Source organism: Zea mays, chromosome 10 (assembly GCF_902167145.1).
Source record: "Zea mays cultivar B73 chromosome 10, Zm-B73-REFERENCE-NAM-5.0, whole genome shotgun sequence".
Classification (NCBI taxonomy): domain Eukaryota; kingdom Viridiplantae; phylum Streptophyta; class Magnoliopsida; order Poales; family Poaceae; genus Zea; species Zea mays.
In genome coordinates, this window is record NC_050105.1 from 94,499,379 (window position 1) to 94,513,796 (window position 14,418).

General features: G+C 42.0%; 1 protein-coding gene across 1 annotated transcript; it reads left to right on the forward strand.

Annotated features, from left to right (window-relative positions):
- The first annotated feature begins 7,160 nt into the window (after nucleotides 1-7,160).
- Nucleotides 7,161-9,139, forward strand: LOC100284967 (uncharacterized). The gene is given in 2 exon segments (NM_001157862.2): nucleotides 7,161-7,272; nucleotides 7,443-9,139. Coding segments are annotated over 2 exon segments (1,551 nt in total). The 5' UTR covers nucleotides 7,161-7,226; the 3' UTR covers nucleotides 8,948-9,139.
- Nucleotides 9,140-14,418: the final 5,279 nt, after the last annotated feature.

Here is a 14,418-nt window from a genome sequence, read left to right on the forward strand (position 1 = left end):
ATATCTTCCAACTCCCAAGGTCGTTTAATGCAAATAAGTACTTGTTGGAAAGCTCCCTTCATCTAATTGCTGGTGGATCAAGAATTAATGGGAGATTACACCCGAGGCGTCCAGGAACTGCCGAGAGAACTTCATAACTCCACCAGCCCGAGGGGATTTTGTAACTGCATCAAGTACAAGTTTAAAATGGGGCATATCTTCCAACTCCCAAGGCCGTTTAATGCAAATAAGTACTTGTTGGAAAGCTCCCTTCGTCTAATTGCTGGTGGATCAAGAATTAATGGGAGATTACACCCGAGGCATCCAGGAACTGCCAAGAGAACTTCATGACTCCACTAGAATTCCTTCTTTCTATTTCTCTATTTAAGCAACTAGCAGCCACCAAAGAACGTGGCTTTTGTTTGATGTAAGTTTAGCCTTTGCTACTTCCTTGTAAATGCGTGTGTCGGCTAGACCACCCGAATACTTGAAACAGGACCCCAACTTTATCGGATCCGTGCGTGTCTACTTGTTATCTTGATATTGCTTGTTCTCGATTGCTTGCAGGTTCAATGATGTTCTTGGCACGGCAAGAGCAGCAATAACAGGAGCCGGTGTAACTATCGCTAAGACTCAGGACCCTTGTGGTTGTTATAGTCGGATAGCACAACGTTGACCTCCACCCCAAATCGTAGTTATCAGGAGACGGTGTACTTGTCACTCAAGGCGCCACACCATCTTGGTTGTGGTAGTTGGGCAGCCAACGTCGTTCTCCAACAAGATTTCCACCTCCATCATCTCTCATCGAAAGATCGGGCACCCTTCTACCCGTTGGGTTTATCACCTTCGGCTAAAAAACCAGTAAGATTTGGTTTCATGCGCAACAAAGCATTTAAAATAAAAAGAAAAGTCAAGTGTTATATTACAACAAACAGTAGTTCGACTCCATAAATGTTCATTAAAAAACAAAAATACATTCGGCCTTATAGTTCAACTAAGCTTCTGTCCCTTCTTACTTCTTCATTTTCCTCGTTTTCTTCTTGGCCTCTTTGCTCTACAAAAAGAGAGAAAAAGTAACTATTAAGGAAAGTTAATGAATAAAGCTTCATCAGTACAAGCTTAAAGACAAACTTTCTTCGTATATGCTTCGGCCTTCGAAGCAGTTAGTTGTCGATTGCCCTTGTCCCATAACTCGAAGAAGAATATTTTTACAGCACCAACCATGCTCTTTGAAACAACATTTATGTCTTCTACAGCTATATCAAAACTAGTTTCTCTTATGGTCTTAACATGTTCACAGCCAGCCTTCTCAAGCACTGACGCCATACCATGTGACCCAATCATCACACAATAATCGCTTCTAGAGATGATTATTGTTTTGACTTCACCTAGATATTTTTCAATCCAAGCAAGTGCTCCTCTGGTGTCCCCACTAGCGTATGAACTTGCCCTCAAAGTTACGCCAACTGAGGAAAAAATCTTCTTCAGAGTGTCACAGCACAGGGAGGCAACGTCAAAGCAGTTATCCCAAAGCTGGCTCAAAGTTTCTAATAATATTTGATTCTCTTTGTCTTTTCCAGTAATATTCTCTTTTGTGGCCTCAAGGCTGGTGTGAAGCTCATTGATGGAGTTGTCTTGCTATTTCATCTTCGTCACATCATCATTATGAATATTTTCCACTTGTTATTTCTCCTTTTTAGCTTTGGCTAACTTCTTTTTCAAAGATGTTATTTCGGTCTCCTTTTCTTCTAAAGAGTTTCAAAGATTTGCAACTTCGTCTTGAAGCTTTGATATTTCATCATCCTCTTTTTCTTCTTCTATTCTCAGAGATTTTCTTAACATTAGCCCCTGCATTATGAAGATAAACAACTTAGTTGAATATAGTTTTTTCCCCGAAGTTGCATCAAAACAAAAATGTTTTCATACCTTGATACTTGTGTAAGCCATGATGTGCGAAAGTTTTCTTTTCTTGACTTTGCTGAGCCAGTCTTCAATTTCTAGGAACCCGCTGCTTCGGGTGATGTTCCTCACAATCTTCGACTCATCAGCATCGGGCACGCACATTAGCATTTTATCCCCCACCAAAAAGCATAGCTCCAAGACCATAGCTCATAGCTTCGGCCTTGTCCTCTAGCTCCAAAGCTTTCTCTTCGCTCAATTCTTCCCTACTAAGATGTCTTAAGAAGAAGTCAAGTTCATCCATCTCTTCACTAGTGGATTGAGTGGGTTTGGTTGTATTTGTTCGAAGGGAAAAATTTGGCTCTCCCCCTTCTTTTTCGTTACCTGAAGATCCATCGCCTTCAATGGCTTTCTTTTCATCTTCTTCCCCTAAGGATGATGAATCTCCAAAAGAAGCGCCTCCAAGACTCTAAATACGTGGGATGTCCACTTCCTCTTCAGACAAGATATCTTTGCCCTTCAAAGATGTCGAAGTCTGGCAACCTTCGTCGGTACCCTTTGTACTAGTCAATAACTAAGTCAGTGTTGGTTCCAAGAGACTTAGAGTGGAAACTGGCAATGGTTGGTTCATTACCTCAAGGATCCACGTACAGCCCAATGATGAAGTGGTTGTAGCACTCCCTTTTTCTTGATCTTGTGCAACTAGAGTTTTCTTCACAAAAATTCTAGCCTTCTTCTTTTCTGGGCCTAAAAGTGGCCCTTTGTCATTCTCAGACTCATCATTCTCTGTTTTGTACTGGATGCAGGATTTCTGTAATCAGGGTACTCAAACCCTATAGCATTCATAACACTATTCATCCAAAGTTTCCCTCAGCTCTCGAAGGTGGACGACATGTCTTCATGCTCCCTTGCGAGATAAATGCCCATAGTTTCATTGCATTTCTCTTCTATTAATCTTAGCCACCCGGTGGAAGTAGCTTTGTACGAAGATTGCTCTTTGAACGCAAAAGCTAATGTGGCAAGCTCTCCATCTTTTGATTTCACTTCCTGCGGCATTTTCCATCTAGTGTAGGTAGGAAAGATATTGTAGGCAAGTGCCTCTTGAATTAGGTCTCAAGATCCAATTTTCTTGATGGTCGTATTGAAAGCTTTATAGCACTCCTCAACATCCTCATTCATTTCACACTTCAGACTCTTTAGACCGAAGCTATTGTTTAGAGGGCTCATTAGCATGCCCTTGAACTCTTCATAGTTTTCATAATCCACTTCTGCATAAAACCATTTCTTCGACTAATCCTCGTGCCACATCATCCGATACGCGAGAACCGGAGCAACTGTGTCCTTGCGGTACATGAAGTTGTAGCATCTAAAGTTGTTGTGAAGGTTGCCTAGGGATTTAGCCTTCATCTGATCTTTAGTCTTAGTCTGATAATATAAGTCATGAATCTCGTAGAATGCATCAACCTCGATGTGACCTCCCTGGCTTCGTATGGCCCAAATAAAAATGAGAAGGTGAACTATAGCATGGTGTTAACTGATGCATATATAACTCATACCTCTGCAGTATCTTTGCAATCAACTGGTACATTGGGAGCTGAAGTCTAGCTTTGAAGAAGCTTTTATAGACGACAACTTCGTATTTCTTTGGACTTAGGGTTGGTTCTTCCCCAAAAAGGCACACATTAACCTTGTCACTGAAATAGCCAAGTTTCTCCATCGTCTACAAGTCTTTCTCCTTCAAAATAGAGCGATCTATCTCAATGTAGTTTGGCTTCGATGGCCTGTCCTTGGGCAGCTCCTTGGCAGGCTTCGGTGATGATGAAGCCCTCATGGCTTCAGAAATTGGCACAGTATCTTGTTGCGCCTTCGAAAAAGTAGGAGTGATCAACTTAGCAGTTGAGCGAATTCTAGCCATCTGAGGGAATTATACCTGAAGATGCTTTTGACGAAGATGGCTTCCAAAGTGGCAGTGGATGAAAAGCTTTGGATTCGTACAAAATTTTGGCAGTAGGTGGTTGAGGGCAGTAAATGTGACCCGCTCCTACTCGCTCTATCACTTTTATACTACGAAGAGGCACGAGTCGAGAAAAGTTCGCGTGCAGGCAATACCACCTTCACCTTCTCCCTGTCTTGTGGATCGTGAGTCTAACTCTTTTTCAATCAAATTGTTTGTTCCACCTTATCCATAACGAGCTTCGGGAAGGTGTTTTCCAGACCTTCGGCGCAAGGCCTCCCAATCATGTTTTTGCGATCTAAGCTCATTATGAAGAAACGAACTCATTCCGCAAGAGGCTACTGTTGGGGGATGTCTTTCCAAAGGTCCACAAAATGTCTTTACTTCGGTATGGTCAAATGTGTTCCAGGCATACAGCAAAGGATGGACGAAGGTAATCTTCGGTCGAAGTAGCGTGCAAAGAAGCTTCGTCTATACACTCGCGTAGCGAAGGTGCAAGCCGAAGGTCGCTAGCCTTGGCGTGGAGAAAGCTTAAACCCTAAATTATGTGTGTGAGCTTTGTGGGCATGTTAGTAAGGTGCAAGCCGAAGCGTGCAAAGAAGTTTTGTCTATTCGAAGGAGAAGAAGTTCAAGACTTGTGCAACATGATAGAAAGAAGAAAGGCAATGATGCCCTTGTAATTTTTGTAAAATTATCTGTGTGAGCTTTGTGGGCATGTACAACTTCCCTGTAAATAGGTTAACAGTGCCATGCATAAATTCACTTTTCGACGGTCTTAAGTTTCGTCTAGCTTAGCCTTCGAAGTACCTTCCAGTTATTCCTCGTGTAAAGCCGAAGGTATGCTTGTAAATTTATATTGTGTGCAAAAGTATGGAAAGAAAAACGCTAAGGCACATAAGATGAGTAAAATGCATTGTATTTTATCACTCGTTTGCTCCTTATTACTCTGAATTCGTTTATATCACTCTCCTCCCTCAAGTTACCCTTCGAAGAAGGGTCGACTAAATGGAGAAGATTCTAACTTTCTAACTTGTGTTGCCTTGTTTTTGATACCTTATGCAAGTGACCAACAAAAACATCCCTACAAAGTTGAGACAATTTCATATTTGACACTAGTGAAGTTCCTAGTTCATTTATTGGTTCTTAAAATATAAATCTTCCCTATTTCACATTGAGTGTAAATTTGGTTCCCTATATGACATTAAAATTAGTTCTGACCTCTAATGGTATTAACTTTGGTGTGAAATTTATTTACCCCTATTGTATAATTATCTAAATAATTATTTATGTATTGAATAATTATCTAATTAATTATTTATGTATGACTACTTATACTAAAAATTAGTGGTATTAAAATAATTATTTATATATGAATAGAACTACACCAAAAATATAAACTTCCTACAGTTTTTAACTTCCTACAGCTTTTATAATAATTATTTATGTATGGATACTTGTAATAATTATTAGACGTATACGTTTAATAATTATTACAAGTATTCATACATAAATAATTATTCAAACAATTTTTAATAAGGTAAAAATCATCTTTTCACTTGAAAATCAACACTCTTAGATGTCAAATTATGAATTTCAAATTATGAAAACTAAAAAAATGGACCTTAAACAATTTAAGATGAAACAAATGGATGACTACATCGTTATAGATCTCTTTGACTACTTCAACTTGATCTAAAATTTATTCTTTCAATTTGATTTAGAAATTATATAAAATTTATATTGTTGTACCTATTTTTAGATGTGCGACATATTGTTAACCGTCTCCAAAAATCGATATCGAAATATATATGGAAAGCTTAGCCGCATTGATCTTTTTTGTTTTAGATTCAAAATGGTTTTTAGGAAATAAACTAAAAGTTGTGTTACGGGAGAAGCTTTTTTGGCTTTTTGGTGTGCTAAGAAGTTAAAAAGTTTTAAAAAAACAAAAGCAAGAAAGTCTACAACTCAAATAAATGGTTGCAAAAATAATACTTTAAGAGGCGGTTAGACCTCCAGTAGGCTCTAAAATAAAGGAGGGTGAAAAGCTTAAGAGCATCTTCAAAGACTAGCTAAATAGCTTGTCAAGCTAAATTTTAGCTACTTAATAGCATAATAGCTCTCCAACATACTATCCATTTAACTTGCTAAGTTATCCGGCTCTCTAAATTAACTCCTTAACTAGCCAAATTTGGCTAGCAACTCTCGCTAGTCAAACTAATTTGTATGTTGGAGAGACTGTTGGAATAAGATGTTATATATAAAATTTAATATTTATGGAAAGACAAATAAAGAGTCAAATAGAGAGTAAAAAATAAAGAGTCTCTTGGAGATGCTCTAACCATCTTTAAAAAACAATGATTTTAAAGGGCAGTTTTGGATCTGTTTATTTTAAAGAAATTGAAATCTAATTAATAGAGTAGGCTAATTAATTTGGAATTGACATCCTACAACTTTCCAAAGTTTAGATATAATCTCATCTTAAATTTAACACCAGACTATAGTTCTACCCCAAAATTTATAACACACTCTTCAGTTCGTTCCTCTATAATAGAAATGTAGCACATATATAGATATCATCATATATGGCCAACTTTAGTATACAAATAGATTCCATATAAAAAATTATATTAGCATAATTGATATGTACCTAGATTATGATTATTAGGTTGTTCGCAGCAGATGATATAAAGTAGTGGATTTGGATCGTAGATTACACTGTTTATAAAGTAATGTTTGAAATAGAGGATAAGATAGAGGGTGTTACCTTATAATGGAAGTCAATTCAAAGGATCAAAGGACTAATTAAAGTTATTTTCAAAGCTGATATTGATAAAAGCAATCTCCATGCCTCTAACATTGGTTTATATAGGAGTACATTTGGTCCTATTTGGAAGCAATGCAGTTTTTAAGAAACTAATTTTTATATTTTAGCTATGAGAAGGTGGCTTCTTCGGTTTTAAGAAACTTAGAATCCAATATCTATAAACTAACGTATAAACTGATATGTTTAGAACCAATCAATTTCTATAAGCCAGTTTATTAAAAACTGGGTGCTTCCAAACATATCCTTAGATCGTCCTTAAATTAACACAAAACTTCTATAGTTTGAATTTTCAAATCCTATAAAAGAATTTCTCTCTTAAATTTATTTAAAATATGCATGCTCAAACGGATACTGATTCATGTCATGCGAATAGAGAATGAAAACAAAAAAAATATTGCGTGTGTGAGGAAGAGGACATCCCAGTATCATATCCTATAGGAGGACCTTCGCCACCCGTTCCCTCACTAATCCTATATAAATGACTGAGGAAGAGCTTCTATTGTCAAGTCATAGAACGGGGTTGCGAGGTAGCCCAATTCTACAGCACTAGTCTTTTTCGTCTCGGTCGCCATGTCCTTCAGCGATGACGAACCGATCATCCCTTCTCCAAACTCAGGTTCATTCGTGAACACGAATAAAAATTGAACCAAATCATTTTTGCTTTGAATCGATTTAGTTTGCGTTGCATTGCTGATATATATCGATGGAGAAGCAAGAAGAGAATGCGTTTACATCCATATATGCGGCTGAAATATTAACAATGGAGATGGGAATGGTGAGATGCAGGGCCGAGGCCGACGCCGATCGTGCCCGGGAGGGTGCAGCTGGTGAGCAAGAACAACAACATGGCTCCACTGGAGGAGAATACCCAGAAGGTGCTGCTTGAGCTGACCGGCGGCGACTCCACCAGCGACCGGTCGGGGCTTGACCTGGTGGCCGTGCTGGACGTGAGCGGCAGCATGCAGGGCGAGAAGATCGAGAAGATGAAGACTGCCATGAAGTTCGTGGTGAAGAAGCTCAGCTCCATCGACCGCCTCTCCATCGTCACCTTCCTGGACACCGCCAACAGGATCTGCCCGCTGCGGCAGGTGACCGAGGACTCCCAGCCGCAGCTGCTGAAGCTCATCGACGCCCTCCAGCCCGGCGGCAACACCAACATCAGCGACGGCCTCCAGACGGGGCTCAAGGTCCTCGCCGACCGCAAGCTCAGCTCCGGTCGCGTCGTTGGCGTCATGCTCATGTCCGACGGCCAGCAGAACCGGGGCGAGCCAGCCGCCAACGTCAAGATCGGCAACGTGCCGGTGTACACCTTCGGGTTCGGCGCGGACTACGACCCCACGGTGCTGAACGCGGTGGCCAGGAACAGCATGGGAGGGACCTTCTCCGTCGTCAACGACGTGAACTTGCTGAGCATGGCCTTCTCCCAGTGCCTCGCCGGCCTGCTCACCGTGGTTGTGCAGGACCTCACCGTCACGGTGGCGCGCATCGAGGATGAGTCCACCCTACAGAAGGTGGCCGCCGGGAACTACCCGCAGACGCCGGACGCAGACGCCGGCTCGGTCACCGTGGCCTTCGGCGACCTCTACAGCAAGGAGGTGCGAAAGGTGATCGTTGATCTCCTCCTCCCCGCCATCGACAGCGACCGTGGCGCGGACATCCTGGAGGTGACCTACTCGTACAAGACGGCAGGAAAGCTGTTCGACGCGCCGCCCGCCACGGTGACGGTGCGGCGCAGCGGCACGGCTTTCCCGGCGGATGATCCGCCAGTGGACGTGCAGACGGAGGAGGCCCGGCTGAAGACGGCGACGATGATCCAGCAGGCGAGGACGATGGCGGACGGCAAGAAGCTGGGCGACGCGCGGGACAAGCTGGCGGAGGCCCAGAACGCGCTGGAGGACGTGGTGGCGCAGTCCGACCCGCTGCTGGACGCCCTCAGGACGGAGCTGCAGGAGCTACTGAAGCTGATGAAGTCGCAGGACGTGTACGAGAAGCAGGGCCGGCCCTACGCCATGTCGTCGGAGACGTCGCACGACAGGCAGCGGTTCGCGGCGAGGGGCGACATCGAGAGCAATCGCCTCTTCTCGACGCCGCGCATGGACAAGTACCTGGAGCAGGCCAAGAAGTTCGACGAGGACCCGGCTGCGCCGCTGCCTTCGGCGGACAAGGACGAGGAAGAGGAGGTCGCCGCCAACCCGCTCGCGCCATTGGTCGGCCCCATCACCTTCTACATCCGGGCCGCCGTCGAGGCGCTGCAGGCCATCGAGAAGCTCATCAACAAGGGAGCCAATTAATGCGATGTAATGAACGGGCACGCAGTCAGATCCAGTCCTGTTTTGTTTACATGGCTATGGCCATCCTCGTCATCCCTTCTTCTCTCTGCTATATCTCGATGAATAAAATCTGCGTGTATTGTGTTTTTCGGGGGATTTCCACGTCACCTTGCTGCCATGTATGCAGCCGGATAATAATATATTTAATTTTGCTGAAATCCTCAGTTTCTCATTGATGTGTTGCACTGGTTTAACCTAAATTCTAGGACATTTAGATTTCACCCACTAGTCTGAACGTGTTGCTCAGATCTACTCCGCCTAAATTCTCTACTCATTTTTCCATCCCACCTCCACACTTTGCTCGCAAATCACCTCATGTCGGTACATTCTTCCATCAAAGGCTCTTACAGGTGGACCCAACACCTTACAAGTGGGACCCGTCGTCCACTCTCCCCTTCCCATACTTCTAGGGGTGAAACGGGTCGGGTATACCCTTCGGGTACCGGATACGGATAGTGTAAATACCCATTTTTCGGATATGAATTCGGGTATTTTTATATTCGGGACGGATACAAGTAATATCCGGATACTGCAACTTTGGATTTGGATCAGATATGGGGGCGAGGACTACCCGGTAAATAACTGGATATTCGGGTCAGATACGGGTACACGGAATTCGAGTACCCGTTTTTTCTTTTTCTGCATATTATAGTTATAAAATCATAACTTTTACATATGAAATCGAATGAAGATAAAGTTCATATGAAAATTATCACACCTGGTTCTGCGGGCAAAACCGAATGCATAGCATATGTGGGCTAGGATCCATTTTCCACACATATGTTGACGTCACAAGTGTAATATATCAAAAGACAATGCAATAAAGGTGTAAGCAGAGTAGAGTAACTTTATTACATCATCTGGATCATAGTATCTTAAACAAGTATCATAATCAAAGTACGACAGAATTAAACATGGACACTCTTCCACAGGAAGGTGACTGGCGCATCGTTAGACTCAAAACTCATCAACGTCATCTGCGAAGTCTTCGTCATCACCCTTTGATCAAAATATTAGCAAGGGTGAGCTCATTTATGGTCGGGGCTCAGCAAGTGGGGGAAATAATGCAAGTTAACAAGGTAGGCTATAGATAAGCGGTAAGCATTTTAGTTGGTCAATGTTTTATTAGCAACACATGTCTTACTACTTGTAAGTGTGTATCCCAAATATCCCAATTAATCAAAGGCATAAGATTATATTAAAAACACTTAAGTGAAATCACTTAAGCAAACCACTGGTAGACCATTAGATCACGATTTATTTTCTATCTTTAAGTTCAATTATCATGTGAGGGTCCAGGTTGCTCTTAACCGTGAGCATGGCTGATATATCAGTTTTACACTCTGCACAGGTGGTATAACTTTACCCATAAGTCGTGTATCCCATCTAGCCTGGGTTGATCGGACCCATAAACACTACCGAGGTGAATGGCTAGGGATTCACTATGAGGCTTTCACAAAATATCCTTAGTACATAGCCACCCGCTAAGGTTTCCACGTTAGTATTGATGGCCCTCTAGGTGAGGTAACATAGCCAAGACTACCACCCCATGTTAACATGAGCTGCCACCAAACCACTGCCGCCCCCTCTTGCCCATCTTTCAGGTAGGGTTGCTAAACACTAAGTCTATAGAGCTAATTACCAAAGCCAGAGCCATTATAGCACTCGTGGTTGCACAGTTATCCTGGGTGGTCACTCCATGTTCTATTTAACACAAAATATTCTTGTTTAACCATCGGATTAACATCATAATAAAACTTCATTTCTGGAACATAGTAACATTAAAAGAGTGACATCATATTTATCAAGTTAAGCAATAGCAAAAATTGCTAAGCATAGCATTTATCCCAGGGTAATTCAAGGAATAGGATGGTAATTCTAGGAAATCCTTATTTAGGCAAATCCCATCAAATTATGTAATATATCCAAAAAGTAAACATCATTATATGCGTTATTTGGGTACAAATAGAAATGTAGAGGGAGAATCCACTTGCCTTGTTCCAAAGTGTCCTGTGGGTCATCCTCGAACGTGTTTGGTTCGTCTACCTCACAGTCAACTTCTAGCATCGATTTACGTATCATACATACAAAAGAATACTTACGCCAAATAAATAAACATACACCATTACATGGTAATCATTCACCATTACATACACATTCATACATCATACAACTGTACTCATAAATATGTCTACCGCATAAATGTTTATTAATCCACTATATATTCCACTTCGAGTTATCATCGGTGAAAATATGAGTAGGTGACTATGACCCTAGTTTATCTAGTATAATATAGATAAAATGACTTATCAAACTTTACCAAAAATAATTATTAATTAATTATTTTCTTTATTACTAATAATAGTCCTTTGGGTTTTATCCTTTCCTTTTTAAATAGAAATTATACGTATAGCTAAAATGTTTATTTCTAAATTACCTAGCATTAATATTCTAAGAATTAATGTAGATTACTAATTGTACTTTTAGTAATATAATCATGGTGATTTTGACATGAATAAATATTTTACTAATTCTAAGTAATTAAGTGTTATAAGTATGAGCACATTTATCATGGCTAGTAAAAACCTATATTTTTAATATGACTAAGAAAATGGGACCTTGTATTTATTTTAATTCCTATATCATTAAAATTGTATTTAACAATCACTAACATAATATTATTTTATATGCTAAAATAAGCAGTTAATCACAAAGGGTTCTAGTACCTAATCACAAGACGTCAATCTATGTATTTTTCAAATTATAAAAATAATATCCATATTCAAAATACTATTGTTGGGGTTGATTCCAAATTTACATGTATACTTCGAGGAGTAGCACATAAGATTATAGGACTTCTTTTTTATACATTTGTAATGCAGAAAATATAGGAATAATTTCTAGAAAACTGGGGGGCAAAACGCAAATCTGTCATCTTCTACCTTGGGCTAATGCTTGTGTGCAGGGAAGAGCTCGGCAGGGGGGATCGGGCGAGCAGGGCGTAGACGGTCCGGCGGCTTGGGCGCGGCCGGGCGGACGGTGCAGGCGGACGGTCCGGCGAGGCGTTTCGGCGGCGTTCGGCATGGCGGCTCGGCGGGCGTGGCTCCGGCGATGTCCGAGCACGACGGATGGAGAGAGAGAGTGAGGGAAGGAGAGCGAGCTCGGGTGAAGGGAGAGAGGAGAGCTCGAACGTCTTTTATAGGGAGGGAGAGGAAGAGGGAGAGGCGCTGAGGGGGGTGAATGGGGCGTCGGCGGCCATTAACGCCATCAATGGCGGCCTCCTTAATGGAGAGGAAATGGGGAGTGGGAGAGAGAGGGAAACGGTCGTCCATTTGCGGCGTAGGGAGACGAGGGGACGCGGGCCGGGGTTGGGGTCGGCTCGGCTGGGCGGGCACCGGCGGCGGCAGGCGCGCGCAGGGCGCGGCGCGGGCGGTGGCGACGTCCAGGGAGGAAGAAGAAGGGGCCCTGACGGGTGGGCCCCACACGTCAGTGAGAGAGGGAGGAGGGAGGAGGGGTGCGCGGCTATTGGGTCGTTAGTGGGCCGGTCGACCGGTTAGGGTTAGGGTTTCTCGCTTTTTTTCTTTTCTTTTCTATTTAAAAATATAAATAAATATATTTATAAATAATACTAAAAAGCATAATAATAATACCAAATGTATTTAACAAAAATATTTATTTTTGGACCAATATTTCTATATTAATTAATTGGATTTCAATATAAAAGAAATTCTATGTAACATCCATAAAGCAAATATGAGTAAACAAAATTATTCTAAATGCAAATAAATAAAAAATCAAATACTTAAAAGAAAAATTCATTACCATATTTACCATTAATAATCTTAATGCATTATCTTTTGGTTGATGGTTTTGTAGTGTTACAAAAATTATAGAGCTCGAAGAGATCTATAACTTTGTAGTACATCGATTTTTTTGTTTAAACACATCTTTATGCCAAAATCATTAAAATAATGTCCACATTTATATCAAATTAATAGACTTTATCATTTTTATGTAGGGGCTTAAGTTTATCTCCATGTGGGAACTTAAGGTTATCTTTTTATAGACTATTTATTAATATTGGTAACTTATTTGCAATTTTCGATCGACGCTACAATATTTTATGGATTTAATTGTATTTTGATAATTTTGTACGATGAGAAATTAATAATACATAAATAGCCTCAAAAATCATGAAATTTTACGGAGGCACAACATATGTCCATATAACCATAAAAATATTTGGATCATAAGATCTATAACATGACCACGTTTCTTCCATTTCACTTTCACTTATTTGTATGAGTTACATGTGAAATCACTGTAAGTATCCAAGTTTCAACATAACCAGTACTTTACTTTATCATTTTCATATGAGAACTTGAGTTATCTTCATATAAAATGTTTATTAGTTTTTATAACTTATTTGCAATTGTTGAGTGAAACTAGAATATTTTATAAATTTTTAATATTGTGGTTTTGATTCTACAATGTTCTTGTGATGAGTAATTTTGAACTTCATTTTGTCAATTTTATTGGTTTCATTTTCTACATTTGATATATCATATACATGATTATGTAATGCTTAATTTATGTGTTTGTTGGATGGTTCGACAATTAATATCATCGGGACAAACTACTCGACAACTATCTGGTACCTACTCAAATAGTATCCGTTATTCGTTTTTTACCTGCCCCAATTTATTACCTGATCTCATCTTGTTTCCGTCCCAAATCTTAGCTACCCGTATTCAGTCACGTATCCGGGAGAAATATATTACGGTAGGATACGGATGACCATGTATTGGGTTGTTGTCCCGTTTTCATCCGTAATTCTCTTCCCAAATCGAATCACACGCGAGCACGCTTCCAGGTTCGCTGGCAGCGGCTGGTCCATCGCTCTCCACCTCTCCCTTCTTCGCGTGCGGCAGTTTCAACAACCTTCACCGGCGTGCAACGAGGGTGGGCCCTTCTCCGGCACGCAGCGATGCGGGCGGGTCCCAAGGGGAACGGCGCGGGTGTCCCAGGCGGCGCGGCGCGGACGGGTCTCCGACGTGTGCTGCACGGCGAATCCCAGGTGTGTGCAGGCGGATCCCCGGCGAGCGCGACGCGCGTAGATCTCAGCATGCGGCAGCACGGGCCGACCTCGGTGTACGCGGCGCGTGGGTCCAAGGCGTGCGCAATGCAGGCGGATCTCTAGCAGCGTGGCCTGATTGTTCTCCGGCGCGGCGCACTCCCTAGCCCTCTTCTCCGGCGGTGGCCTGCTCCACCATCCCTGCTTGAGTGTGTCTCTCCTTCTCCTCCCTGTCTCTGGCGTGCACAGGCTCCAACGACTGGCAGGCACGGGTGGATCCTCCTCCTGCTCGTCCCTATCTCTGGTGCGCGCGCTGCTCAGCTACGATGAGCTCTCCTGTCAACGGCAGGGGCTACGG